This window comes from Synchiropus splendidus, chromosome 7, assembly GCF_027744825.2.
Source record: "Synchiropus splendidus isolate RoL2022-P1 chromosome 7, RoL_Sspl_1.0, whole genome shotgun sequence".
NCBI lineage: Eukaryota > Metazoa > Chordata > Actinopteri > Syngnathiformes > Callionymidae > Synchiropus > Synchiropus splendidus.
Window position 1 is genome coordinate 13607148 of NC_071340.1, and position 27986 is coordinate 13635133.

General features: G+C 45.8%; 3 protein-coding genes across 5 annotated transcripts; 2 read left to right on the top strand and 1 right to left on the bottom strand.

Annotated features, from left to right (window-relative positions):
* Positions 1 to 56: 56 nt before the first annotated feature.
* Positions 57 to 3956, bottom strand: selenom (selenoprotein M). Of its 2 annotated transcripts, none has more exons than XM_053869549.1 (6): positions 3797 to 3956; positions 3112 to 3233; positions 1977 to 2012; positions 1866 to 1900; positions 1470 to 1548; positions 57 to 1306 (listed from the first exon to the last, which is right to left on the bottom strand). In XM_053869549.1, exons 1-6 carry the CDS (start codon positions 3840 to 3842, stop codon positions 1082 to 1084), a joined length of 543 nt encoding a protein of 180 aa, XP_053725524.1. In that variant the 5' UTR covers positions 3843 to 3956; the 3' UTR covers positions 57 to 1081. The 2 variants fall into 2 exon arrangements, with proteins under 2 accessions (XP_053725524.1, XP_053725525.1); XM_053869550.1 differs by lacking the exon at positions 3797 to 3956 and adding an exon at positions 3315 to 3718 and having other exon boundaries at positions 60 to 1306.
* Positions 2869 to 21038, top strand: inpp5jb (inositol polyphosphate-5-phosphatase Jb). 2 transcript variants are annotated; one of them, XM_053869547.1, is made up of 13 exons: positions 2869 to 4243; positions 10296 to 10786; positions 11216 to 11323; positions 11429 to 11537; positions 15145 to 15261; positions 16410 to 16585; positions 16707 to 16818; positions 17462 to 17571; positions 17639 to 17834; positions 17936 to 18073; positions 18138 to 18221; positions 18292 to 18396; positions 18483 to 21038. In XM_053869547.1, exons 1-13 carry the CDS (start codon positions 4106 to 4108, stop codon positions 18786 to 18788), a joined length of 2190 nt encoding a protein of 729 aa, XP_053725522.1. In that variant the 5' UTR covers positions 2869 to 4105; the 3' UTR covers positions 18789 to 21038. The 2 variants fall into 2 exon arrangements, with proteins under 2 accessions (XP_053725522.1, XP_053725523.1); XM_053869548.1 differs by lacking the exon at positions 2869 to 4243 and adding an exon at positions 5008 to 5988.
* A 2316-nt stretch (positions 21039 to 23354) lies between these two features.
* Positions 23355 to 27896, top strand: mat2ab (methionine adenosyltransferase II, alpha b). The gene is made up of 9 exons (XM_053870319.1): positions 23355 to 23592; positions 24179 to 24256; positions 24334 to 24456; positions 24526 to 24638; positions 25006 to 25149; positions 25216 to 25434; positions 25494 to 25676; positions 25750 to 25883; positions 26212 to 27896. The coding sequence occupies exons 1-9, from the start codon at positions 23499 to 23501 to the stop codon at positions 26312 to 26314; spliced, it is 1191 nt and encodes a 396-aa protein (XP_053726294.1). The 5' UTR covers positions 23355 to 23498; the 3' UTR covers positions 26315 to 27896.
* Positions 27897 to 27986: the final 90 nt, after the last annotated feature.

Genomic DNA, 27986 nt, shown 5'->3' on the forward strand with positions numbered 1-27986 from the left:
TGTTTGTTGTCTTGTTCATCCTGCGTTACTGTAGCACAAGTCTGCTCCACAGCTGGACGCTCGCGTCACTTTATTGAAGAGATTTGAAAACGTATATATCTAGCGTTCACCTGGCGACGTGCTGACCGCGCCCTGCTCAACACTCACATGCACATGGTTGGCTGTGGAGCTTTTGTTCAGTTCTTTTATACATTTTTCTCATCAGCTCTAGCTTCCAACAGCTAACCAACAGTTGTGTTTTAAAATGAGGATTTTCTTCGGGGCTGGTTTTTCTTTTTGTAAATTCAGAGATGTTATTTGAGATGCAAAATTTGCTACAGATTGAGCAACAACTACCAAAGCATAGAATGCTGTTTGAGAACACGTCATCCTGTCATGTTTCTGAACTGACGATTAAATTGGAAAAATGTATTTGTTTGCTTGTGTACTCATTATATGCATTTGTTGGTTTAACTTCAGTTCAGTTTACCAACCTATTGAGTATCGCCTAGCGGTAAGTGTGGGTGGGGTGATTTAATATAGGAGGGAAATCATGGAAATTAAAGTTGCAAAAAATGCATTTGGGAGTAAATCAGAGGGTTGGAGGAAGATGCAACGTAGTGAAAGAAATAGAAATACAGTACATTTGTAAATGCATGGTTAGAGTTTAACTGGTACTGTAAGGAATTGTATTACCAGTCAAAAATGCTACTTTTGCCAAAATATGGCTGAAAATAGAAAACAAAAATAATACAGTAAATTGATAAATAATTCACCGTGGTGCCAAAAAATGCAAACTAGAGCACTCCTCCAGGTGTATTTTAGAAAGTGAAACCATTTTCCTTGTATCTTTATTTTCCCTTTTAAACCACTTGTGTTCTTGAGAGTTTCCCTCCGACCCGCCTGACATGTGGCATCAACCTCAGGCCGATCTGAAGACTTATAGCATGAAGCGTCATTGAGCGTCACGGCGGGTTGGCAAAGGCTGACCCCACAAGAGCTCATGTGGAACCAGACACATCAGTAGACATGTACATTTGCTTGTTAGAAACAAAAAAACAGCCAGTGTAAACAGAACCTGCTGATGCTACGACGTGTTTGCTTAAAGGTCGGTGTGTTTGAGCTCGGCGTCCGCTGACGTTTTCTCAGGGACCGGGTGCGAAGTGGCGGACTTGTATTCCCGCTCCTCTTTGAACGGACTGTCTTTGGCAGGAGAGAAGCGGAACTCTTCAGGAACCTGATTGTCGGGCTGGTTCTTCTTGTAGAAGCCCAGTTTCTCGAGCAGCTCATTGATCTCGGAGCGGGTCATGTCAGTCAAGGCGACCCTCTGCCGGGGAGAGCTGGGGTCAGATAAGTCACATGACAACGCCACACCTCCCATGCTAATTACACAGTATCAAGACTATGTTTTCACTGCTGAGGAAAAATAAAACACTTCATTTTCTGACCATTAATGTAAATCAATTTGTTTTTAAGAACTGAAAACTCACATCCAACTCCTCAAAGTAGTGGTTGAGGAGGACAAGCTCTGGGTCGGCTCCAGGAATGTGCTTCATCACCAGGTTATGGCTGAGGAGGAGGAGGTCAAGGACACACACAGACACACACACACTTATATTTCTATCGTTGTGAGGACCATTCATTGCCATACCCTTTCCCCAGCCTCTCCCCTTAAAACTCACCATCCAAACAAATGACCATGACTCTGAATGAAATGAAATGTTATTTTGAAGTCTTCGTCCTTTAACCTTGTGGGGTCCAGCCAAATGTCCCCACAATGTCATACGGCCCTCACAAGGATAGTGTTTTGCCAAGAATTGGTCTCCACAAAGCAGGATAAACAAGCTCACTAAAGCACACTCTGTAAACGTCTTGAAAAAGGATACTAAAGAGGAATGTCCTGGACCACGAAGGCTTTGACCTACAGGCAGGTGGCAGAACAACACTTGTCAGAATCATGATCTCTCTGTCTGAGGTTGCTGCACTCGCACTCTCACCTCCTTGAGCCTGTTCAGCTGTCATCCACCACACGACTGAGGAAACAGATGTAGAGTAATGCAATTCAATAAAAACGCTGGCCACTTCACCACAAACATCCCACGTTTCAACAGAGACATTCCAGCTCAGTGCCGCTTCAGTCAGTGTAGACCTGAGTGCAGTGCAGAAGTGTTGTAGTTGAGACCTGAGCTCACAGAAGACCAATGAAGAGGCTCCAGACCAAACTCCTTCTGTGGTGCATCACACTTCACATTTTAACGCTGCAGAGCAAAACTATGAGCAGACATCAGTTTACTCTTTCAAAGCAGCACTCAAGTTGTCCTGTCCTTGTAGCCGCACCTCTCTGCAGGACTTCACTGGTGTAAAGTTTAACTCAGTTTACGTCTTAAAAGTCAAAGTCCAGGCGGCTGACATGAATCCAGGAGGGGTGTCCATGACTAAAGTCATCACAGTCATTGATTTTGGGCGACAGAGAATGGTCTCATCCAAGCCAGTGAACTATAACAGAGCTCCTGTTTCTGTGTCAACAATAAAGGGATTCTCTTTTATGACACAGACATCAAAGGCGCATGCAGGCATCACCTGATCAGAGCCAGTTTACAGCTTGTTTGAAGAGCCACACAGCTCAGCTGTGTAAGAGTGGACCCTGCATGTTTTGACTGCTTGTTGGTAGATGGGTATTAAACCTTCTCCAAAAGGCTCCGAACAGGCTGTTGAGTGAATAAGTTGTTCGCAGCAGTTTCTGGGTGTTGAGTTGCTAGTCCTGACACCAGGCTCTCAGATTTCAGGTGAAACCTTCAACAAAGGTAGCAGTCTTTTGTGAGAGGTGCCGGGCAAAGACAGCTCCATTACACCTTGGAGGGAAACTGCGACTACTGACAAATCTGTGCCAGGTCATTTGCTCCAGGGTCCCGCCTTCTATTGTCCCCGTTTCTCTGGAAAACTCAAGCGCAGTAACGTGATTTAAAACTCAATCTGAGTTCAGGTCTGCTTACAGCGCATGCGCAAAGAAGGTTAGAAAAAGCATCACCAAAGCCATCTGGAAACTGCATATATTTCAACGTTTCTTTCTTCGGTAACACAACCCAAAACACAAAGGCGACCATTTGATGAGAAGCGGGGGGGGAAGCGTACCTCTACTCGGGCTTTGGCGAGACCCTCCAGTTTCTTCAGGTCCACATCGTAGGCCGAGGAGACGCAGAAAAGACCGGCCAGCACCAGAACCCACATGGTTCCTCCGCGTCCGGGACTAGCACCTGTTCGGCGGCAGAACCGAATGAAGGTTAGAAACGGAGCGCGATCACACCGGAGGATGAAGGAGAGGGGAGGTGATGTACGGCGATGTCACGTCCGGACGAGTTGCCACGTCAAACATCTGGTGGAGGGAGGAGGAGGAGCGGAGAGCAGCTCAATGGTCTCCCCAGGCTTCCCCCAAAATGAGCCTTGTTTCCTGTCACAGGAAGATGACACTGACCGGAAACGTGGCTTTCGCAATTCGTGTTGTTATAAGATCAAGGGTTTATCAAACGTCACCGTTTTGCTGTTTCTAGACATGTTGTAAACCGCAATGACGACACCACAAATAGCTAGAATTGGACCTTGGAGTAAATCCAACCGTCACTCTATAAATGTGGATCATGTTCCATGATCCATATACATTTAAAGAGTGCCACGATCATCAATATTGTTTCATAGTTATTTGTTGCGTTATTTTCTTCTCTTTTATTATTTTTTACACTCATTTCTTTAAATTTATTTATTTCATTGAACAAAACAACATTTAAAACAAAATTATTGCAATTGTTCCAGAGCTGTTGACCTTTGTTTTGATGTTTGCCTTTGCCTTGGCTAGTTTTGAGTCTCATCCAAACGGCGCAGCTCCTCAGCCTCTTGCTTATTTTTTGGGAATCTAAAATGCCGTATAACCTGAGCCACACTATCTGTATCTGGAACACAGAGTTGTTTATTCGCAGTACAACCAGCACCCTCTCAAAGTACTTGATGTCAGGATGTCTTCATGAGATCACTCACTGTGCCTTTATAACTCACCGTCTCTTTGTCCTGTCTGGTCAGTGGAAGATGTGCACTCGAAGGTTCTTAATGACTGATGACAGAGAGGCTGCAGTGAATGTGGAGGCTGGTTTATGTAGTACTTGAAGGGTCATTCCAGCTGGTCATGCATGTAGTCAGTAGAGTATTACTATGGACCCATCATTGGCGGCTGACCCAGGACCCGACAGGCAGCTGCGCCACATCCGCTCTCCAGGTAAAGACTTCAGTCTACTCAGCATCTTATTCTGTGAGAATCAGCCAGCTTTTCAGACAAGAAGAATCAATCCACATTTACTGCTTTTATCAGTGTTGTTTTATTGTCTTTTACGGCGTGAGGCGCTTTTTACTGTCACCTTTTCATGTGTGACTTTGTTTATTTTTATTTTTATTTCTTTCTTTCTTTTTTGTTATAAGGGTGCTTACTGCTCTGTTTTCTAAAACCTCCAGTCACCACCAATGGGGCTGTTGCAGTGGATAATGGACTGTACTTTTCTTTGTTGTCCAATAGGGGGTGTAAACTTCACAGAATTAACTCGAGAAATTCGCGCTCTGTTTCAGCAATAATCAGTATGTTGTAACTCCTTACATTTGATTTGCATTTGCTGATATTGAAAACTTTATGAAATAAGTTTGTGTGGTTGCTCTGTTCTTATGACCCCAAAGTACTATCCGTGCTACTCCGTTGCACATTTCCAAAAATGTGATTCCATAAACAAATCGTTATTTTAAATTACAAACCTGATTATTATTTTTGGGAAAAACATTGCATTCATAAATCTATTTTTTTTTTTTCGAAATCCAACTCAAGCGTCATTCTATTAGAAATAAAATTAATTATATGATTCATTATATATTATGTATGAATACATTGAAAAAATATTTTTTAAAGCCTACATGACATATTCTCTGTAGTCTGATTGGTCATTTTATTCCCATTTTTTGACAATTATCATTCTTCCTTTCCTTTCTTTGAGAAATACGTGAATATCACGCAAAATATATGAGTATTTTTACTGAAAGTTCTTTTGCATTTATATTTATTATGTTCATATGTTGACATTTCTATATCTATTGCACCTTTATTGACATTCGTTTAAAAAGTTTACTCAAACAGCGTTATACAATAATAGAACAATAAATTCCTTTTCCAACCGCAAAACAGACGACATCAAATAAAAGTCAGTTAACACAAAACTATTTTTTTAAGAAAGAAATAACACTGTCAGTTGTAGTGGGAAAATAACACGTCGGTCACCTTATACCGTATGTGAAGGGCTTCACACATGGAATCCATTACATTCCACCTAAAATCGCATAAATCCCTATCACGTACGTTTGATGGAAAACGTTGGCTCGAATTCCCAAAAAGTAGTTAGGTCCTAAATCTGACAAGAAGGCAGGGGCGGTATTCATGTCCATCTCTTGAAAGCGTTCTGATTGGCCGACGTTTTATCCACACTGAATCAACCAATGAGCTTTTCTCCAGCGTTGAATATCCAATGAGCCACCGGAGCATCTGATGTAGCACGCTAGCTTATGGTGCTAAGTGTCGCGAGTGTGTGGGACGGCTCCAGTCTCCTCCGGAGAACTGTCCGTGACGGAAGGTCTGTCGCTCAGCTCCTGGTGGGTTTGAAGGACACCCGGTGAGGAAGGAGTCGGGTGACAGACGCGCTGTGTCTTTAAAGCGCAGGAGGAAACCCTTGAGTTCGAGGGAGGTGATGCGGGAGGGCTGAGCGCTGCCACCTTGTCCCCGTCGAGGACGCGAGGAATCCCGAAGGTTTCGCTCGCTCGCCGGGCTGCTGGAGATGTGACGTTCGGAGGTTTGTTTTTGAGCAACACTTTGAACGGGCACGTGAACAGAAGCTGCCAGCCTCTATCGGCATTACATACCGGTGAACATTTGAACTGTCACGTTCAGCCAAGACCGTCGTTTTAATTCAACACTCCGGACCAAAACAGGTATGTGATCGAGCCACGCATGCGCTGTCTGCTCCTCGCTGTCACCTGCAACATTTGCTTGTTAACGCCGACTCTAATAGGCATGTAGACCTTGTTATATTTGCCATGTTTACATGAGCGGGTACAAATGCTGGTATCCCAAACGACCCGCTGCCCCTCCCTCATCGCGCCCTGACCCGCGAGTGTTGTCACAACAGCGGATGGAAATGACCCCCGCTATGTTCTCCTTACAGCTGCATTCAAATGAGGCCACGTACTATAGTTGCAGCGCCTGTACTTTCTCCTACAGTTCAAACCTACACATACACTACTATCCATCTGGTGTAAACTGCACAAAGACATTCCTACACAGGCGTCACTAATCTCTGTTATTAACACTCCCAGATGAGTTGTCATCTGACAGTATTGACATGAAGCAGCCCGTTTTGTGTCACCAAATTACAGCTGGTTTTGTGTGACAAAAATGTGGTCTTCCATTGACATGTTTAGGAAGTATGCTTTTCATTGATAGCCCAGACGTTAGACGGCAACATCTTTACGCAAGATATGTGTTGTCAGCCACATCCCAGAGAGTTGAGCAATGTTGCTGTTAATTTTTTCCCTGTTAGGTGGGGTCGCCCAGCGGAAACTGTTGATGATTTAACTCTGTAAACTAGACATGAGGCGCCTCAGGGGAACTTTCTGTACTTGCCTCCCCACATCACCTCCTCTTTTTCATCCTCTCAGTTTTTATATATGATTACAGATACAAAGAGAGGACAACCGAAACATGATCACTGTGATTATTTACATTAACTAAAAGCCTCATTACCAAAGTCATCTTGCCATGTAACATGTCATACCTCCTGATCTCATTAGATATACAAGATATTTTTCCATTTTCTTCCTCACGACGCTGCTTTTCCTTCCTGAAAATGTTCTTTTCTCGATCTTTTCGTTTGTGCTGTGGCGTAATTAAAAAAGCAGGAAATGATGCCTTTCATGATTCAATGAATCTGTTAGTCAGATGGCAGTAATGTGCAGTGAAAGGCCCCATCCAGCTTGACTTCACGCTCCCTGTCTTGGTGAAGCATGTTTTTAATTAGGTATTATTGTGACCTCCTGTGTTCCCATTAAAATAATTTTGCCCTTGCCAAAGGATTTACTTGCCCTTGCTCTAAATTAGATGTCAGGCGACGTGCTCGTCCTCACTTGCAGTACCAATCATGTCTTTTCTGGGGCATGTTTTTGGTAATACTTTGCTTTGGTATTCATGTTTGCGTCGTGCGTACGTGTGCTTAACAGTGAGGAGAGTGAGCTGACGGTTCAGCTGAGGCTTTGACTTGATCAGCGAGACGAGACGAAACAGCAGGATCTTTAGGAACACTAGGACCTGGAGCAGCCATTTACAGCTGTGGCAGCAGCTGTCGGTGTCATTTCTGACCAGGTTAACATTAGTATCTCTGTCAGTGGTGCATATGGCCCTGGAGGGCCCGAATACCAACACTGTCTTGGTTGCGGTAATTTCAACATTAAACAGCGTGGAAGAAGGCAAACATGATTAACTGAGGTTTGTGTCAACAGAGTGCTATAAAGCCAGGGCCTGGTTTTCAAATGGAAGATAGTGCACGTGTCATTTCATCATGTCATAATAAAACACTGGCTGTACAGTGACCCAGTTGTTGTACGGTTTGTTTCAAAAGTTAAGATGGCAATGTTTTCAAAGTAGGGTCCAGGGTTTCCGCTGCATGTTACAGAGCAAGGCGCACCTCAGCTGCAAAATGAGAGCCACCACACCATTGGAAAAATTATTTTTTTATAGATTAAATTGAATCGAATGTATTGAATCACAGTGCAAGAAAAAATCCTGAGAGAAAGCTCATAATGCCGGAAGTCTGTTGCTCATGGAACTCAAATCGCGCATTCTGGTATAGGTACCAAATCTGTCCACTTACAGAATGTGTTGCACCTGCGGTGGGATGATGACACCACATCCGGCATGTACGATATCTTTTTTTTTAATGTTTTAATGAGTCAGAGAAAATTAAAGTGACCATAGAGAAGAACGATCTGACGACAAACATCGTATTTTGTGGAAATAAATGATAGGTATGTGGTAGAAAACGCCATCAAATCCTTCATTTAAATTTTCTGTGGCTCATTTGAAACATTTTTTAAGGATTTAAGGATATCGTATATGTGACGTCATCATTCCGTGGCAGGTAGAACACATTCGGTAAGCAGGTGGATTTTGTACCAACACCAGCCGGATATATGAGGAGACGAACTGCTGCTGGTTGGAGAGACATTTACGTCTCATGGTTAATAACTCGCATTTTTTATTGTCACCAATTCAGTAAATGTCATTGAGTCATTGTAACTCTATCACTGACCACATACTATGCGATTAAAATATGAAGTTTCGAAACAAACTATTCAGTGTTTACGACTATTTACACATGCTTTTTTTCTATTTCTGTTTACAACACTGATGTGCTGACATGCTCCTCAACCCGTTCATATCATGTACCGCATAGTTGACTAATTATTAAGACAGTTGGTGACTAGTTGCCAAAGTATTTGTTGGTTGCAGCCCTAATATGTGTACAAATTTTCAATAATGTTTTGCTACCATCTGACAATACAGAGGAAAAGTTTGGGTGTTGAATATCTTCCCCTGCTTGTCTGTTGCCTGTGGTCTGGCTCTTGCTGAATGTGCTCCAACCGCAGAGGGAGTCCCTGTGCTGCCAAAGAGATGCATTAAAAAAAAAACAAATCACCAGGATGTTGCCTGGACAGCTGTGAAGAGGGCTAGGAGGAGTGAATGGAGATGTTTGGGTGACACCACTCTCCTCCCTGGCTGCATGTCCTCTCACACCCCCAGAGGAGCCTTGTAAACACCATGACACATTTGTTATCATCACATCATTTCATTCTCCACTGAGGACCAGGGCGGAATTCAAATCAGTTGTTTTGCATCGCTACAGAGTTTTGCTCATGCTTTGGGGTACATTGGACATAAACACCAGTCAAGTGAACCATTTGCTGGATGTCATTCAGATACATTGCTATTAAGGCATCAATCAGCAGCGGAAGTAGAGATGAGCTGCGGAGGGGGATTTAAATAATAAAATATAAAGCAACCAAAAAGGTAGAAGGTTCAGCTCGGTGCACAGAAAATGGCACAACACAGCGTTGGATGGAGAGAAAGGACTTGAGACGCAGAAAGATAAGAGCGAGGGAAGGAGGATTAACGCTTGGAAAAATAGACGGCGCCAGAGGGAAGTGTGAGGGATCAATTTGGAGACATTCTGCGGAGAGACACAGCACCGTCGGTGAATGGGCCGCCTCAGCGTTCCCTCTTCTGCTCGTTTTGCACCCACCCACTCCCACGTGTGCCCAATCGTCCCATTACCCTCCTTGGTCACCCACCCCACCCCCTCTACAAATGCCATACATGGATCTCAGCCATTCACAATAGCCTGGGATGTTATTGGTGGGCAGTTGGACCCGCATGTGTCTGTTCACATGAGGAGGAGTCCAGCTCTGCTCGCGACATGGACGTCTCAAGGTCATATGAGTAATGGCACGAGCGCCCTGTTGTTTGTGTCTCGATACAATAACTGAGCTGTCCTGTAACGTTTGAGATGTCCTTCCACACATGTGCCGTCGTGCACAGAGACTGTGGTGCAGACATGTTTATTCTCTCGCGTTGATCTGTGCCGTGACTGTATGTATTACCCTGAATGTCCTGTTGTTTACATATAAGTGAGGAGAATCTTTCATTGATCTCATGTCAGCCACTGGTTTGCTGTGTCTGGTCTTCACTGCTGCTACCTTCGCCAGCCTTGTTTATTCCGTATCATTGGCGCTCGCTGCTGTGGACCGTGCAGCGGAGCTTTGCATGAGTGTGCAGGTGCACAGAGCTGATATGAACTGACTGCATTGCCGTGGTTACTGGCTGAACAACAGACAGGAACAAAGTGCGGCTCTATTTTCTGTACATACAAAGCATCCAGGTTACCACAGGAGAGGAGAGCGTTGTCTTGTTGCTTGTCAACCATCACTTCTTAGATGGTTCAGTTCCTACAGACGTGGGATCAGGTCCCAAGACTGTGAATTAGCAGGTAATGGACCACTTATGCTGGTGGGAGTCTGGGTGAGTCACCGACTTGCCGTGAGGCTGCAACTGGAATGATGAACGTCCCCACGCTTACCAGCTAATTTCTCATTGTCATGTGATGCTTTTTCTGTCCCAGTAAGACACAGCTCTGAACTGTTTTCTTTCCACATGCCGCCTGATGCATCCTAACATTTTTTTGATTCAGTCCTCAGAGATGGACCAGGAGCAAGTCAGCCATGGTCAGAATCAAGCTGAAGAACCAAGTGCCGTCTCTGAAAACGTCTCCACAGCAGCTCCTCCAGAACAAACCACGGATCAATTCACCGACCAGCCTGCCATTCCTGCTAGACCACGACGGCCCCAGAGGACTGCCAGGATTGAGGGCTCTGTAGATGTAGCTGAACCAAAAGTTGAACCCACGGAAGCGGCTGAGAAGGATGAAACTCCAGACGGTTCTGTGCCCAGCCATCATCCTAAACCTGCTGTTCCACTGGCTGTCAAACCTGCGGGGGACCGCGTGGGACCTGGTGCAAAGGCTGGTCCCAAAGGTCCCGGACATCATCCAGTCAGGGCCGCTTCTGTTCCACACCCTCCTGCTGGCAGGCCGTTGCCTCCACACTTGAATCCTCACGCACAGAGAGCTCTCTCTGTTGCAGGTACAGCTGACACTCAGGCCCAAACTGTGGAAGACTTCAGGCAAGTTCCCAGAGCTCTGTTTGGCTTGTTTCAGCTTGTTAGCCACCCCACAGTTAGTCACTCCAACAACCACCACATTAGTACCTGTAGTCACATGTTGTAAGGAAGTAGACTTTGTAAAGCTGCTCAACATGTTACAACCTTACGATGACAGGGGCATGACCAAGTTGTGGAATCAGGAAGAACCACTTGGCTTATTTAGTTTACTTTCACTTTCTGCTGAGATGTTGTCAAAGTGAAGGACAGATTGGAACAGTGGGATTTTTCCAATCTCTACCAAAACAAAAGCATAATAAAGTCATGATCAGTACATTCATGGTACTTTTCTGTCCAGTAAGCAGATATCATTTTCGGTCAACCAGTAACTCTTTGTTCTTAGCGTATTGGATGTACTGGCATAGTTTTCCTTCAAAGGCCTTTTCCCATCAGGATTCATATCATCACCTGGAATGTGGGATCGGCGCAGCCCCCTGATGACATCACGTCCTTGTTGGGACTGAACGTGGGTGATGGAAATACAGACATGTACATCATCGGGTGAGTCACATTTCTTTAGATCTCATCTGACAGAAAACCATCGACACTCTTAAAAAAATAAAAAACGGCGACTCCTGAAGAAACGCTGTGTCACTTTTCCTGCAGGCTTCAGGAGGTGAACTCCATGATTAATAAACGGCTGAAAGACGTCCTCTTCACAGACCAGTGGAGCGAAGTCTGCATGGATAGACTCAGCCCTTTCGGATATGTGCTGGTCAGTCATGTTTTTTTTGTTTTCTGAACACATGCTCTCAGTTGGCAATTCCAAGTCAAGACAGTTAAGAATTGCTGCTGACACTGACAAGCGTTTTGCTTCACGCTGCAGTTTGGCCTCGTTTTGTCCTCGCGGCACAAGGCTGTGATAATTTAGAACGAGTGTGTAAATTCAGCGTTTCTGCTGCCTGTCAGCTGCAGCTGGATGGGCTCTGGATTGTCTCCGTCGCATCTCCTACTTAATGTTCATTATGACTGCAGTAGTTTGGTCAGCTGAAAATGGAGTTCTCATGAATGAGCAGATGTTTGAAGAAGTTGGTTTGGTGGACTCGTGGCATAGCTGTGGTTCATGGTCAAAAGTGTTTTTTTTTCGCTTTTGTCAGTCTGTTAGCAAAATCATTTTAATAACAAAGCCACACCATGGGTGAAACTGAGCAGCTAGGTGAAGCTGGTTTGCTTTTCTACTTGTAATAAACTGACCTGCTGTACTGCACGTCCACTCCAACCTGTACCATCTTTTCAATAGCTCCTGTCGTGCCCTGTGGTACCGTGCTGCTGTCCACACTTCTCATGAACGTTTAGAAATACAGAAGCAGATGACTCAACAATCTTGTCCGTGTATGTCGGAAATTGTTAAGTAACCCTAAAAGGAAGTGGTTAGTGAGCGAGTAGCTGCAATGGTACCAGCAAGTTTCATGAAGAGAGAGATCAAGTTAAGATAAAGGAAGGTTGTGTGTTGTTAATGTTCACGTCAAAACGCCGTCCCCACTGTTGTTGTCGGACTGGCAGCGTCTGAAAGGATGGCTGGGTCTGTTGGCATGGTGAGCTGTGCAATCATCTCCGGGTGCTTAAATCAGCTGTGGAGCGGAGAGAGCAAGACAAATGTCTCCCACGGTGCTGTTTTATTTTTGGATCCGATAGTTGTCAGAGTGGATGGGTCTCTGACAGCGAGACTGAGGCTGCAGCTCTCGCAGGCAATGGCTCCTTATTCACAATGTAGTGGTATGGTTTGCTTTGGTAACCAGATCAGTAACACATCTCTTGTAGTGTAGTTTTTCCTTTAGCCGCAGCATGCTCTTTGCCGTCTGACATGTTGCCGGGATAATTCTGGTGTGCATTTTCAACTGAATCACAAGCCACTGCTGGAGTGGAGAGAAGTTCCTCTTAACCTTTGTAAATGGCAGATATAGCAGGAGGTCCTGGTGACTGCAGGCTTGAGAGGCAGAAGCAAAACTGGCTCCTGTGGGAAGAGAAAGGGTGACTACTGCCTGTGAGAAGGAAGTCAAGACAATCACTATAGGTTGTAAACCATATTTCAAGTGATCGTATGTCATCACCACAGAGCACTGGGCTGCTGTTGGATAACTGTAAATGAGGTCATGTGACGTCTAACGATCATATTTCCCTATCAGTGGTTAGCAGCACACTTTCTTAATAAAGTCTCGTCTAGATGTGTCTCTCCACCAAGCCTTTTAAATGAAGAGGGAAGGAGGAAGCTCTGCGCGCACAGCAGACCGTATATGATGTTGGTTTCTGCTGGAGACATTTCTGCAGAGACTTTTTTTGGGGGCTTCTGAAGCACAATGTAAGGTGGCAGCTTTCAACACCTATAAAGTCTAACATCGATGCTCCCGACTATCAGAGCGCTCAGGCAGAGGTGCACTTACTCACGCTGTGTTCACACCATTCAAAGTTAATTCACCATCTCTAACAAGTGTATGACTAACTTACTAACTCGGGTTGTTTATAGAGATTCAGACACTGGGAAGAAACAGCAGCACACTCCTGAGCTTGTTGAGCACATTTGAGTAAGGTCTTTAGTGGTGTTTCATGGGTGCATACAAGCACCGTATGAGCTTTAAGGATAGAACTGTTTCAATGCTGTTCATTCAAAGAACAGGAGGTTTCAGCTGGCATGAGACACACGGCAAACCACATCATTATCTGTGATCTTCTTGTGGTTCCAATGACAGTGTTTGTGAGCGTCTCTTGACAGAGACTCGCCCCTTTTTTTCTCTTCACTGTTTACTGCTCTTCTCTTCAAGGCGATGCCAAAATGATTCCAACCAAGTAACCCGTCTGACTGAAAGGTGTATTACTACTTCTGCCAAGGAAGTTATGTGATGGTCTGCATTTATCTTATCCTCTTTGGAATTTTCAGGAAATGTCAGGAAGACAGACAGGTTCCTCCTGGATTTGAGGCACTGAGTCACAGACAGCTGTTTTTTTAAACTTGGAAAGAAAAACAACAAAATGAATAAGACTTAAGAATCAAATAAGTAAAAAATGAAATGAATAAAAAAAAATATATATATACACACATATACTTACTACTCAAACATGTATGAAGTTTCGTTTGCACCAATCCCAGGGGCATCATTTGCAATGTGATGTTATAACCAAAACATCTGTCATGAAGAATGAGACGAAATGAGATTACGCTGATGGATAATTCAAACTTAAATGTTAGGTTCATGAAAACGTGAGGATAGAAGCACAAAAATGTTTTTGCACTTTTGCGCTTTATGCTGCAAGGCCTTCCCACTTCCACCCGTCATTAGTCATAAATTTAGTTAGAAAATTCCATTCATTTTAATCATATTCCTCCACCTAATACATACACATGCGTACGACACATGCCTTATATAACTCGACTACTAGTGCAGCTAATAATGAGTACTAGTCATTCATACTAGTCAAACTAATTGGGAATGGGAGCAGTGAGTGTTGCTGCTGACTCCTGCTGTCCAACTGAGCTCATTTCTTTCTTTATTCAAAAGAAAGCTGTTGAATGTATAACTGAAGATAAAGTGTAAAAAAAATCAATGGGTGTAAATAGTGGCTTGATGGAGGTCTGCACTCTCTGAGTGCTTTTGTAGTTTCTTTTGCTCTGTGTTTCCTCCCTCTTGACAGATAGCAGTAGCCGGTGGCGGTTGTGTGACAACTCCACACATACGAGCTCATCAACCTGCAAGCCTGTTGTTGGTGTACAAGTCTGCACCGCACAGATAAAGTTGGTCCACTTAACGCTCCAGTGGAATTTATTACGCAACAAAGTTTTTCCAGTGGACGGCCAGAACACAAGCAAGAGGGTCTTTAGTCACGTGGAGATGTGTGCCTCCATCACTGCCCGCGGGCTGTTTTGTGGCTGGGTGTGATCATGCTTCACTGGCTAGTGAGTGGAGCCAGGGCCGCTGCACAGACAGAGAGAGACAGAGAGAGAATGTAAATCTGCATCCTTTCACCAGGAGTCTGGCATTACATGTAAAACACCTAATTTTGTGTTTACAGCAAATAAGTGCGGCCGCATGAATGTCATTGTCTCCGCGTGATTGTGTAGCGGAGACAGAAAGAGGACAGTGTGGAGCTCTGAGAAGGGTCTGTGCACATGCTTTCTTGGTGAAGTGGCTTGTTTCCACAGCAACGCTTGACCGCGAGCCATGGCCGCTAATGTGCGTCTGTGTATGTGAAGCACTGGACCAACCCATGGCTATTAGGAAAACGTTAACACTCCAAAAAAGAAAGGGGAAGGGAGCTATAATATGCTAATGTTTTTTATTCTTCATTGCCAGAGGTACGTGGTCATGACTCCTCCTCTTCTCCTACAGGTGACCTCGCAGCGCATGCAAGGGTTGTTGCTCCTCGTCTTTGCCAAGTACTTCCATCTGCCCTTCCTCCGGGGCGTCCAGACTGAGACCACCCGCACTGGCCTTGGGGGTTACTGGGTGAGACAGCCAGTGATACTCCTCTCTTACGTGTGTGTGTGTGTGTGTCTGTAACATGGCAGCAGACATAAGCATGGCAGTTGCATCAATTCACTGAGGGAGTGAGTGTGGACGCTGTGTGGGTCCAGTGTCGCTCAAGAGTGGTACATCATTGATGAGACAAGAGGGCGGCGGGTGTTGTTCTGAAACATGACCGCTCAGTTGTAAGCTTAGCCATGTTCTAGATATGTATCTGCAAATTCCAGCTCCTGGCCTTCGACCATCCCGCACTCAGAAGAGACAGCAGACACGGACGGAGACGGGACTCGCGCTGGCAGAACTAAAGTAAACAAAGCTCACCTTAGGAGAACAGAGAGAGCTGACCTCAGAAATGAGAGCCACTAGTGATTCACCCAGAAGTCAAGGATCAGGAGCACGGTTTGGCAGGAACCGGGTCAGTGGTTGCCGAGCGATCATACATAGCTGCCTAAATTGGAAGGAACTTATTTTTATGTCATTTGGATTCTGATCAAAGTCATGATTTATCTAAAGAGCAGATGAAGAGAAGACTTTCTGAGGGAAGTTAACATTCTAGTTGATTCTTTTGAGTCCGTTTAGCTTTGAGAAATGTGTCTAAATGCAGGAAATCAATCGAAACGTGAACCTGGAACATGAACAGGTGTAATTGAAAAACACAAAATTGCAGTGCTTTTTGTTTCGACGTGCTTTAGGAAAACGTATGGTTTGGTAGGGTGTATGGCTTTGTGGTGATGCACGGTGTTACACACCAGATTAGATATGTATTGATACAAAGAATCCTGTTGAAGAGTCATGAACTCAGTACAGTGAAATGGGCCAGTGATGAGGGCTACAGTGTTGGTTTTCCCCTGCACTGTAGTGTGCGTTTATAAAAAGTAGGGTTAAGAAAATTCAGATCATTTCTCCAGCTCTTCATGTATCCTCCAGCGGTTGTGAAGCCCCCTCCTGTCTGTGCGGTGTCTTAGCAACATTAAATATTAATCTAGTGGACCAAGTAATGATCCCTTCGAGACGTTCATTCAGCTCTGTCCTGCCATTATCACACAATCTGATATATGCTCATGAAAGTGGATCGTTTACTTCCAAATCGACATTCCATTTACTTTTCTCCCATTTCATTTGCACTTTAGGGAAACAAAGGCGGAGTGAGCGCTCGCATGTCAGTGTTTGGTCACACCATCTGCTTCCTCAACTGCCACCTGCCGGCGCACATGGAGAACTCGGATCAGCGCATGGAAGACTTTGAGAGCATCTTGCAGCAGCAGCAGTTTGAGGGCCAGGCTTCCTCCGGAGTCCTGGACCACGAGTCAGTTGCATTTCAAATTAAAACTACGACAAAACTACAGAATGTTTCCTCTAGAGTTCTGCTTCTTCTGCCACAGTTTGCTCAGAGTTTATCAGTGCGTGTTGGATGTCTCTCCTCACAGTGTGGTCTTCTGGTTCGGGGATCTCAACTTCCGCATCGATGACCTGGAAATGCAGGTTGTGAAATCTGCCATCGACAACAACAAACTTGTGGCATTGTGGGAGAAAGATCAGGTGAGGGGCTGCGTTCTGTTGATACAGCTACAAGAGATTTGACGTGATGTAGCATGTACAAACTGCAAACCTGCTTGGACCTGTATGAGATCATCAACACAAATGTTTAATGTCACAGTCTGAAACATGCCCTTTTGTTTTGCTGAACAATGCTCAGATCAGTAACAAGTTAGCAAGACAAGTAAAATTACAATTACCAAAGAAGTGCATGGTTTAATCTGAGTGAAATGTTTGTTTTATTCTCTGTAAATAAAATGGAAAGAGCTGAACAAAAGGCGTAGTGTCAACCGTCTTCCGCTATATGGCCGTGCTTCAACTGATTTTGAGAGGCTGACATTGACATTTAGATGAGACATTTTGACAGTTTACATATTTTGACCGTAGAATATGGAGATAACTGTTGAAGCCTCCAATGTAAAGAATGAAGAGGCTGTTTATTTCTGTTCAGTTTCATATTGTTATTGATAGACTTGCATCATTTATATGCATGACCTCCGGGTTGTGTTTAAATGTTTCTCTCTTGTGTCTTCTGGTCATACTCATCTAATATTATCTGTTTTAGAAACGGTCCGTGGGTCATTTTGTGTCAGTAGACGAGGCCACTGGGGGGCGCTGTATTAACATCCATATTTCCTTGCCGCAGCTGAACATGGCGAAGGACAGCGAGACAGTTCTGGAGGGGTTTCATGAAGGGCCCCTCAAGTTTCCACCGACCTACAAGTTCGATGTGGGGACAAATACTTATGACACAAGGTGAGGAAGTTACGATGTTAGTGACATGTCTTATCTGTAATATTGCGCTCATTCGTGTTCCCCTCAGTGGGAAGAAGCGTAAACCTGCGTGGACAGACCGGATCCTGTGGCGTCTGAGGGCCACGGCACCTGCACCCGCAGGGAAACGCAGTTCCGTCTCAGGGCTCACCAGCGGCGCCAAAGTCATGCAGCATTACTACAAGAGTCACATGGAGTACACCGTCAGTGACCACAAACCAGTGTCGTCCATCTTTACCTTGCAAGTGAGGCACTCTCTGGTCATGGAAAATGCAAAACAAACCATGTCTCCATCATTTGCTTTGGGGTCTTTAAAGTTGCGAGGTGGCACTTTTTGTCTCTGTAGTTCCCGTACAAGGTGGACGTTCCTCTGGTCACGCTGATGGTGGAGGACGAGTGGCTGAGCATCGCCGACGCCATCGTCAAGTTCAAACTGGCCCCCAACTTTTCTCGCAGCTCCTGGGACTGGATTGGACTTTTCAAGGTAGCGAGCGACGGCGGCGTGTCTGTGTGTGAGAGTGGCTGAGCTGCTTCCTCTGGCTCCTCAGGTGGGCTTCAGACACCACAAAGACTACGTGGGCTACGTGTGGGCCAAACAGGAGGAGGCCGACTTCCTTCGACAGGAGCAGCAGGTCAGCTGGATGGTGAAGCTGCTCTCCGCCGTGACATGCCGTCTGACCCTTGACCCTTGATGCTCTCTAGGTGGCCTTCACTGAGGAGGAGCTGCCCAAAGGCTCAGGAGACTTTATTTTGGGTTACTATAGCAACAACATGAGCACCATTGTGGGAGTAACAGAGCCATTTCAGGTAAGTTTTTTTTTCATTCACACTGATTTGCAGGAAGAGTTTGATACAGTCAGATGACCGCCATGTTGGCCGTCTGTCCTCGGCAGATCACGCTGCCCACCTCAGGACAGGACATGAGCTCCTCTGACAGCTCGGACTTCACCTCTGAAGATGACAGCACAGTGGTCCAGATGAAGACTGGTTCTCGCAGTCCCAGTCCTCGCCGGAGCAAGCACCACCGCCACCACAGCCACAGCAGCGGCAGCCGCCCGTCCAGCCCAGCGCAGGGCGAGGACGGAGCCGACGGCTCTCCCGAGCCCGCGGCTGGCAGCGAGTCTGCAGGCTGTCCAGCAGAGGGCAGCAACAGGCCGCAGGACGAGGCGCAAGACCCTGCCAAAGATTCCGGAGAGTGACGTCCTTGCTCGATTACAAAGGTCACAATTGTTGTGTCTTTATTTTGATACATGCACTGTGTGTTTTCTAGACAGCGTCCTCGTGCAGCAACGGGCTTATTCAGACACGGATTATAGCCTGCTTTCTTATTACGTTGGGCACATTTGGTATTTCCTAGTATTTGTTCCTTCTCAGGAGGCACATCATGTCTGTCGTCGTACCACGGCAAACAAGACAGTTCATTTCATAATTATAGTTTGTCGCCACTTGTACTTGGTAATTGTTAATGAAGGGTTTTCAAATAGTAAGCCTTAGGCCAAACAACAGACACGTTATTTACACGCTTCCTTTTGAAATTTGTTTTCTGTAAGAATTTTAAAGCCATTGTTTTGAGGATAAGTTGTTTTAACATTTTCTAATCAAAGTGTGACAAACTGATGTAAAAAGGGAGATAAGATAAATATATAAAACATAGCATTAATTACATTAAAAACAGGAATAGAAGTGTTATTTATAATCATGACATGTGGAACACCCGTGAGGTTAAAATTATTATTATTATTTATTTTTTTTACATCAACAACGTGTGAAAAAAAAATCAGCCGTACGTCCGTGAATGTTGCAGCACTCCATCACGCCCACAGCGAGAGTGAATATGAGAAGCCTCTAAATAGACGGCCACCCGGTGCAGTGGGGTGAGGCGGACTGTGGCTCCGTGCATGTCAGGTGACACGGCGCGGCCATCTTGCTGAAGACTGGCTGATGTCGTGTCGTCCTCTTTTCTAAGGCAGTGAGGAGAGCAGCAGTGACTGACTGGACTTTATCTTGACTTGAGCGGGTGCTGGCTTGGATTGAGAGCCGACCTTCAGACAGGCGTGACTTCTCATGCCTCCCATCCGAACAATCATAGCTGTTGAGAAATGTGTTTAGTTTCACTCTCTGGGTTTGCGTCCCCCACCACACCTCTTCACCCACAGATCAGCTGGCGGTGCTGTCTGAGTACTTGTTGTTATCATGTGACCTCTGACCCAGTCGATCGCTGTTAGACTAGCACTGTAGACTGTGATGTGTAGCTGTCTGACCAGTGTGCATGTTGGTGCGGCGTGAGTGGCACAGTGTGCTGAGAGACATACTCTACATTCCGGGACTGTGATTCTTGTGCCGTAAAGTGCTGTTTTTGACTCCTCTTTGTCATTAATCGCTGTGAAATATTTAGGGAGAAGAACATGTTCAGGGGCAGAACAAAGAGAAATATGGCCCTCAATGTAAGACAGAATAGCATAAAACATTTCACGGTGCATCTCTGAATATTTTTACTTGGCAGTAGAGTAAGTATATACTGTTATTGGTGGATAGTAGGAAGATCACGGTTGTCCGTTCCTAGTTAGATTTCATCAGTCGGGGTCTGTGACTTTTGTGAAGCTGTCTCCAGAATGTGATCGTTTTATTGTGGTGAAAATACAAGCGTGTGTATCTCAATGAGAAATAACTTATGAAAATAGACAATCTATGTCACAAAGTTTATTTTACTTAAATTATCTATTTATTTTCGTATTTAAATGAGCCTGAATTCTGCTGGCCAGTGAAGGATCAAATGGATGCATAAAATGGGTTTCAGTTCTGTTCTGTGCACTTTTAGGAATCTCATTTAAGCCTAGATTGTTGAGTCTACAAGTGTTTGTATAACTGTGAATGAAGTGAAATATAGTGAATTATTGAGACACGTAGAGATGGACTAAAGTATATAGAGATAAAAGACGGCTCTAAATGGATGACTTGCTCCGTTCTTCAACCCAATAAAGTATTGAAACTCTCAATGACGTTGTCTTTTTCATGTGAGATCTCCACTGAATACACACTTATACACATCGTTTATGAAAGGTTGCAGACACTGTGTTTTGGACAGCACCCATAATGCACTGCATCAGTCATGAATCTTCCAAGAAACCGATGAAATTCCTGATTAAAGATGCCCAGTTTGGAAGAGTTCAATAAATGTTAATCCTGTTTACAGAGCGTGTCCAAAGTCTGGCTCAGGGGCAACCAGGGGAACCAGTGTTCGATAGCGCTGAATTAAACAGCTTGGTTTTATTGGAGACACGAGTGTTTGCCTTTACTGTTTGCAATGAAATTTTCATTAAATAATTCCTTGCGTCAAATAATCTTCTAAAGACGACTATCTGGCAGAATTCCAATCTAAATATGAGAAAACAGCCAGCAGTTCAACAGAGGTGTTCCTTTGCGAATGTCTCCTCAGATGTCGTGTTTGTGTAAAACCTTCTCAGAAGCCCTTTTCATGTGGCTTTCTAAGTAAATGAAGACTCCGTGTTGTCTGTGGAACTGGTCGCAGCAGGAACATTTACATCCTGAAACGCCTTGTCTGGAGTCTCTCTGGAAGAAAAGTGCCTTATCTGTCTATCAATACCAGCCAACACTTGAGTTGTCACACGTCAATAGATGAAGGGATTCAGCTGTTTTTGTGTTTGTTGCCGTTGCTTTGTATACGTTTATACGTTGTATACGTTCATGAAGTTCTAATGCATATACAATGCAAAGGTGGGATTTACAGAGTGTAATTTTGCGCCTCTGCATGCAGCGTGTTTACATATGTTCCGTATACGCATGTGATTTCCATCATTCGTCTCTTTTTTCTGTTTTTTTAAGTAAATGTTTTGAAAGTGCATGAGGTCTCTGCGTAGTTTTTGCAGTTTGTTTTCTTTCTCTGTGCGCACATGGGATTGGTGGAGATGTCTATCTCCAGGGTATTTCTATTTTAGGAGTTTTGTTAGTCACAATGATTTACACTTGTGTGTGTGTGTATTTTAGCGTTGTAAGTAATTCCTCTTGTGTGTGATATTTATGTACATTTGTTTCAAGCTTTTTGGCGGTTTGATGTGATGCCTCAGAAAATGCTTCTTTCTTTTTTGCTCCATATGTTGCTGTGAGTGCGAGTTCCTCTCTCCTGTTGAACGCATGTTTTTGTTTCCCTCTCTGTATCAGAATGATCCCCACACACTCACAAGTGCTAACTCAACTGTCTTGTCCTGTTTCCATTTCAAACTCTAGTGGCAGGCGCTCTTCAGACTTCCTCAGAAAAGGGGGATTGATGCTCAGCTCTGGTCCATCTGGAACAGGTCAGAGCGTGTGCAGTGGTTGAGGTTCATTCACTCGCTCACATGTCTACGTTTTTGCAGCCTCACCTGCATGTGGTTTTCTCAGGTAACACTGACGCAACACTAGTTACACAAACCCTGCAGGCGCTTTCCAGTTCAGGAAAAGTCCAAACACGCTCGGCCCGCGGTTCTGTAAGACCGGGCCGACCGACGGACGAGCTACTCTGGTTCAGCTGGGGGTGGGGGGTTTAATCGAGACAGGACCCTGCTCCTGTGTCCGACACCAAGTGTGAATTGCTTCAGTGCTTCTGTCTCCAGCCTTGAATACAGATGCTAATGCTGCATGATGTGGCCGCAGCCCTGATGGAAATGCTCTTCCAATCCAGTCTAAATTTACATCTGCATAGACGTCTTCTCACACGTCCCTCCGCCATCATGCAAAACAAAGGCAGCTGAGCTCTTCCTCAGAAAAGCCACTTCATGTTTCCAACAGAGAACCATGGACAGCAGTCCTCCTGTGATGGGCCATCGCGGATCCCTCAGGTACATCACGCTCACCATCAGAGCTGCCTGCTGATGACATTACAGGTCCGGGCCCACAGGCAACATCTCGATGGGACCTTTGTGTATCGGGCCTAATGGGTTTACGTGGCACACAGTAATATCCTGAGGCTCGGCTGCTGTCCAGCGCCGGCGTAAACACGGGTTTATGAGCTGTTCTCTGCTGCCAGGTGGACGCTCCGATGTTCCCGCGATAACTGAAATGAAAGCTCTGTATCTTGATGGGGAAGATACTGAGCTCTGACAAGGCTGCGGTGCTTTGGGTCTGGTGCAATAAGGCAGGTAATCCGTGCATCACGGACGTATCCCGGTACATCACGTGGCTTTGCCTCTGGACTTTGGCGAACTTCTGCAAGAGGCGACATTTCAAATATGAAGGGACAGAGACGGGTTCCAATAAATCACCAGTTTACGTCAGTGGCGTGGCACCAGTCTAACCAGCCGGACCGAAACTTGACCCAAGTGAATGCCAAGATATGCCATTCACCGAATAACTTTCCACTGATCACCGGTTCAACTCTTCAGCTCCTTTGATTAAAACAGCACATATTGTCTCTTCCGTAAACAAGTGTCCATCGATTAGAACGGAGTGAGAAGCAGACTCAGCTAGTCGGGGCGAGAGGCAGGGGGGACAGTGGGCACAGATCACCGGGACAACCACTCTCACATGCTCGCAAACAGCAAGGGGAGGACAGACAAACAACACACCTAGAGGGACCTAGTGTCACTCCAAACACAGAGTCGATGAATGTCGGAATCAAACCGACGACTTTCACGCTGACTTCAACTACGGACCGTATGGAGTGAATCGACGATTTCATAACCTCTCATCGGCACGTGGTCCGCTTTACTTCATCCGACCCTGCGCTCTGGCGCGTTGGTACGGTCCTCTGGCTCTGACGTCATCACGCCTCGGATAAATACTGGATCTCTGCGCCATGAGGCTTTACTGACTCCGCAGCCCGAGAAACGTGGTGTCCGCAGTCCGACCTTCGCTGTTGTACCGTCGACGTAGTGACGATTCCGCTGTGTAGCGCGCGCGCCGGTGTCGAGACCATGATGAACGGACAGATGAACGGCTTCCACAACTCGCTCATCGACGAGGACTGCTTCTTGTTCACCTCGGAGTCGGTGGGAGAAGGACACCCCGGTAAGACGAACACACCGGGCGAGCACCGGGGAATGAAAGAAACGGCGTTATTACGCGGTTCATATCCGACTGTTGTCACACCGCCGTTTGTTTTCTGTCTAAACGAAACGGGCCGAACAGTCACATGGTGCGTTTACGGCCTCTGTCGCGCTGTTCTGAGCTGGGCCGGTCTCAACAACACGCTCTTTAAGCTAATGTTAGCAAGCTAAGTGTCGCGCACCGGAAGACGTTTTAGAGGAGCAATACTTGGGTTTATTTCAGACCAATATCTGTGCAGGTGGGTCAATCATTATGTTAGCGTTTATATCCGATCGTATCGCTCACCTTTTCTTAAAATAATAAAATAAAACTTTAGCTCAGCTCGAACGTGTCTCGGCCTTTCTATTAAAACGGACCCGTCTGCGTATGAGTTGCATTTAGTGTCGTAGTTTCACTCGAGTTTTCAACCTGTAATGTGACTTGTTTTCCGGTGTGCGCAACTGCGCGCGCTCTGTCGGCACACGTGCGTATGATGAAATGGCGTCTGTTGATGACGCCCACCGCTGTTGGCTGTCAATCACTCACCGTCTCTAAATATCACTTTCAGACAAGATTTGCGATCAGATCAGTGACGCGGTCCTGGACGCTCACCTCAAGCAGGATCCTGATGCCAAAGTAGCGTGTGGTAAGACCCTGCCATAGTTGGAAAAGCTGTTGAGGAAAGTCTTGGCTCACTGCTGCTTCTGTTTCTTTCATGCGCAGAGACTGTTGCCAAAACTGGGATGATCCTGCTGGCAGGTGAGGTGACATCACGCGCCACAGTGGACTACCAGCGGGTTGTCCGGGACACCATCCGCCAAATCGGATATGACGACTCCTCCAAAGGTATTTGGAAATCCTTAGCTGAGAGCCGTGATGCTTTTCAGTTGTTGATAAACAATATCTTTGTCCTAGGATTCGATTACAAGACCTGCAACGTGCTGGTGGCCTTGGAGCAGCAGTCTCCTGACATCGCTCAGGGAGTCCATGTTGACCGCAATGAAGAGGACATAGGAGCCGGGGACCAGGTCTTTGTCAAAACCGAGAAATTAATTCACCTAGATGTATAAGTTTGAAAATTCAACCTCTTAAAATCTTTACAGATTTTTTTTTTTGTGTGTAAAATCAGGGTGGTTAAATATAGCATTTGCTGCGACGTTTTCTATGCGAGCTGGACTTGAGTGACGGCAACTAAATTATAAATACAGTACAAATCATGGCAAACAAATTGGTTGGAATAAGTATAACACCATGTATGTTTAAATTTAAAATGTCAAGCGAAGAATAGCATTTAAAGTTTTGAAAAAAAAAAATTAGTACATTACATTTAAATCACATCCTCATTTGCATCAAAGTGAATGATGGTTCTCAACACTTGTGCTTGTGGTTATCCAGGGGTTGATGTTTGGTTATGCCACTGATGAGACTGAGCAGTGCATGCCCCTCACCATCGTCCTGGCCCACAATCTCAACGCCAAGATGGCCGAGCTGCGCCGCGACGGCACCCTTCCCTGGCTGCGACCGGACTCTAAGACCCAGGTAGAGCTCTGACAGCCGGTTCGCCTCTGTTAGTGCGATTCTCAAGAAGATTTCTGCCTCTGCCAGGTGACGGTCCAGTACCGTCAGGATCGTGGTGCCATGCTGCCGGTGCGAGTGCACACCATCGTCATCTCCGTCCAGCACGACGAGCACATCTGTCTGGAAGAGATGAGGGATGCTCTGAAGGAAAAGGTCATCAAGGAGGTTGTTCCTTGCATCTACCTGGACGATGACACCATCTACCACATCCAGCCCAGCGGGCGCTTTGTCATTGGTGGGCCACAGGTAGGCGCTCAGCTGTGATGAAGTGGCAGTGGCAGGTGCTGATGCGGCATCCTTGTTAGGGCGACGCCGGCCTGACAGGCAGGAAGATCATTGTTGACACCTACGGTGGATGGGGTGCCCACGGGGGCGGAGCTTTCTCAGGCAAAGACTACACCAAGGTGGATCGCTCCGCGGCGTACGCCGCTCGCTGGGTGGCCAAGTCTCTGGTGAAGGCCGAGCTCTGCAGAAGAGTGCTGGTCCAGGTCAGTGAAAACCGGGTCGACTCGTCCCGCCTGTCGCTCTTGCTCGATATGAAACCTGCGTCTGCTGCCTCAGGTGTCCTACGCCATTGGAGTTGCCCACCCCCTCTCCATTTCCATTTTCCACTATGGGACCTCCCACAAGAGCGAGAGGGAGCTGCTGGACATTGTGAAGAAGAACTTTGACCTTCGCCCCGGAGTTATCGTCAGGTAATGTATGGCCCTTCTAGTAATGCTAGTGATAGAGGCTGGCCCGGTGTCTTGCCCATCCTGGGCCTTTACTCTCTTCACTTTCACGTTCTGTTTTGGCTGGAACTGGAGCACAGAAGTTCCTTCTCTAAAGAGAGTCGTGTAGTTGATACCCAGTAAAAGTGTAGCTTAAGGGTTGAGCATGGATTCATGCTTGCAGTCACCTCACTGGCCACACGATTAGTTGAAGCGGTAAGTTTCGGGATGTGTAAACTCCCGGCGTGTTGTTGAAGCTCCATGTGACTGAATGTGCCCGACTGCTGCTAAATGTGCTGATTATGTATTCCAGGGAGCTGGATCTGAAGAAACCCTTGTATCAGAGGACCGCGGCCTATGGCCACTTTGGCCGAGACTCCTTCCCTTGGGAGGTTCCCAAAAAACTAAAATACTAAGTTGCAGAAACTAATGTAAAGCTTTCCCCCTCAGGCTTGTTGGTGTATACTACAGAGAAGCCTCCAAGGTTCGAGGGGTGAAATGCCCTACTCTTTATCATAGCGGTGTCACTAACACAACTCCCCTTCCTCCACTCCTGTCTCTGTCGGGCTGTTGTTTATTCTCTGGTGGCAGTGTTGTTCTGTAAATCCTGATCGTCTTGATAGAAGTGGGCGAGTTTCATGAACGTTGCTTCATGGTGCTTCATTGTCTGCTTAAAAAAAACATCCCGAATAAGTGGTTCATTTAGCATTCCACACTCGTCTATTGGTCCGTTCTAGTGTAGTGTTTTGGTGATCTTCAAGTTTACTGGTGCTGCTGACACAAGGAGCCTGAATGAGCTTTTAGCTGGGCCGTCAAGCGACTTCCTGAGGAGAGAGGGAGAGAGCCTCTCACCACTCCTGAGTTTGAGCTTCTTTCCAACATTCCTCCTGGTCAGTTTGCGACAAATTCCCCTGAACCAGTCTCACCCCTCTTTCTGTTGGCCTTGCGCCCTTGTTGTTAGAGGATGCAAGAGCGGCACAACTGAAAGTTGAAGGATGGCCGTTTTCACCCAGAATGCTGTGCGTTGCAGGCTAGTGGTCCAGCCAAGTTGGAAATGACGTGCGCTCCCGACGGAGCATAAACCCTCAGTTGCCTCCGCAGGCCTTTGCTGTTTTCTGACGTAATACAGAAAAGTCAGAAGCTGCTGTGCTCTGGTCTGCTCCGAGGTGAAGCTGTGATTATGATGAAATCTGGATTGTAATGCGTTGAAGATTCGTTTTTTTAATAAGTCATTTTTTAAACAATGTGGATTCACTTGTTTTCTTTTTAATTATTTGTTAAGGGCCTGGAACTCCACGAGTGTACTGACGGCAGGTGTAGCTACAGAGAAGCCTGGTTCACGTCTTTATGCTGCTGGGGTTCGCTCTTTGCTAAACAAGTCTTATTGGCTTAAAATCAAACCTCAACACTATTTATTTATATGTTCTCTGAAACGCAGCGTGGATACAGAGAAGCTGATGTTTCAGATGGCAGCTTTAAAAAGAAAAACGTTATTGACTCTTGAATTCCTTTTTGACTTGATCACTTTTCAGTGTTTGGCTCGGGGCTCCAGAGTGTCGTACAGAAAAGCTCTGGTCCACCTCAGAAGTGTCGCTGACTAACGGAAAACTGTTTTTACCTTTTCATTTTTGGACTCCAGGTACTTTTTAAAATGGTTCTGTTTTCAAGTCCGGTTTGGAAAGTGTGCGGTTCTGCCTCCGACCTCTCCACGGTGGGACGCCAATGTGGCTGGTGTAGTACAGAGAAACCAGCCTTGTTTACAGTCGTCCCACCTGCCGGAAGGTTTTAGTCTCGTTCCTTTTAACAATCAGAGGTCAACCATGTTGGCTGCAGTTAGCGAAAGAGTGCCTTTTCTATGTCCTCTTCCCCCCCAACCCTGCCGTACCCCTGCACTGCTTCTACTTCCACAGGAACAAGTAGCTCATACTGTCCATTGCTTCATGTAAGACTGGGTTGTTTCCCACCGCTCTGTAATAAACAACTCTCTTCACACACAAACATTTGTTGGCTTCCTTTGTCACCGTCAGTTCCATGTCAGGGCCTCTTTTCGGGCTCCATTTTGTTCTCCAGGAAACCCTGACTTGAACT

What these genes read in the sequence shown, in the direction of transcription:
- inpp5jb (XM_053869547.1), top strand. Translation starts at nt 4,106, where the DNA reads ATGTGGAGGCTGGTTTATGTAGTACTTGAAGGGTCATTCCAGCTGGTC. An exon ending in GCCCTTTCGGATATGTGCTG is followed by an intron (nt 11,538 to 15,144) that starts GTCAGTCATGTT and finishes CTTCTCCTACAG; the next exon opens with GTGACCTCGCAGCGCATGCA. An exon ending in ACAAATACTTATGACACAAG is followed by an intron (nt 17,572 to 17,638) that starts GTGAGGAAGTTA and finishes TGTTCCCCTCAG; the next exon opens with TGGGAAGAAGCGTAAACCTG.
- mat2ab (XM_053870319.1), top strand. Translation starts at nt 23,499, where the DNA reads ATGATGAACGGACAGATGAACGGCTTCCACAACTCGCTCATCGACGAG. An exon ending in GGTGGGAGAAGGACACCCCG is followed by an intron (nt 23,593 to 24,178) that starts GTAAGACGAACA and finishes TATCACTTTCAG; the next exon opens with ACAAGATTTGCGATCAGATC. An exon ending in CGCCCCGGAGTTATCGTCAG is followed by an intron (nt 25,884 to 26,211) that starts GTAATGTATGGC and finishes TATGTATTCCAG; the next exon opens with GGAGCTGGATCTGAAGAAAC.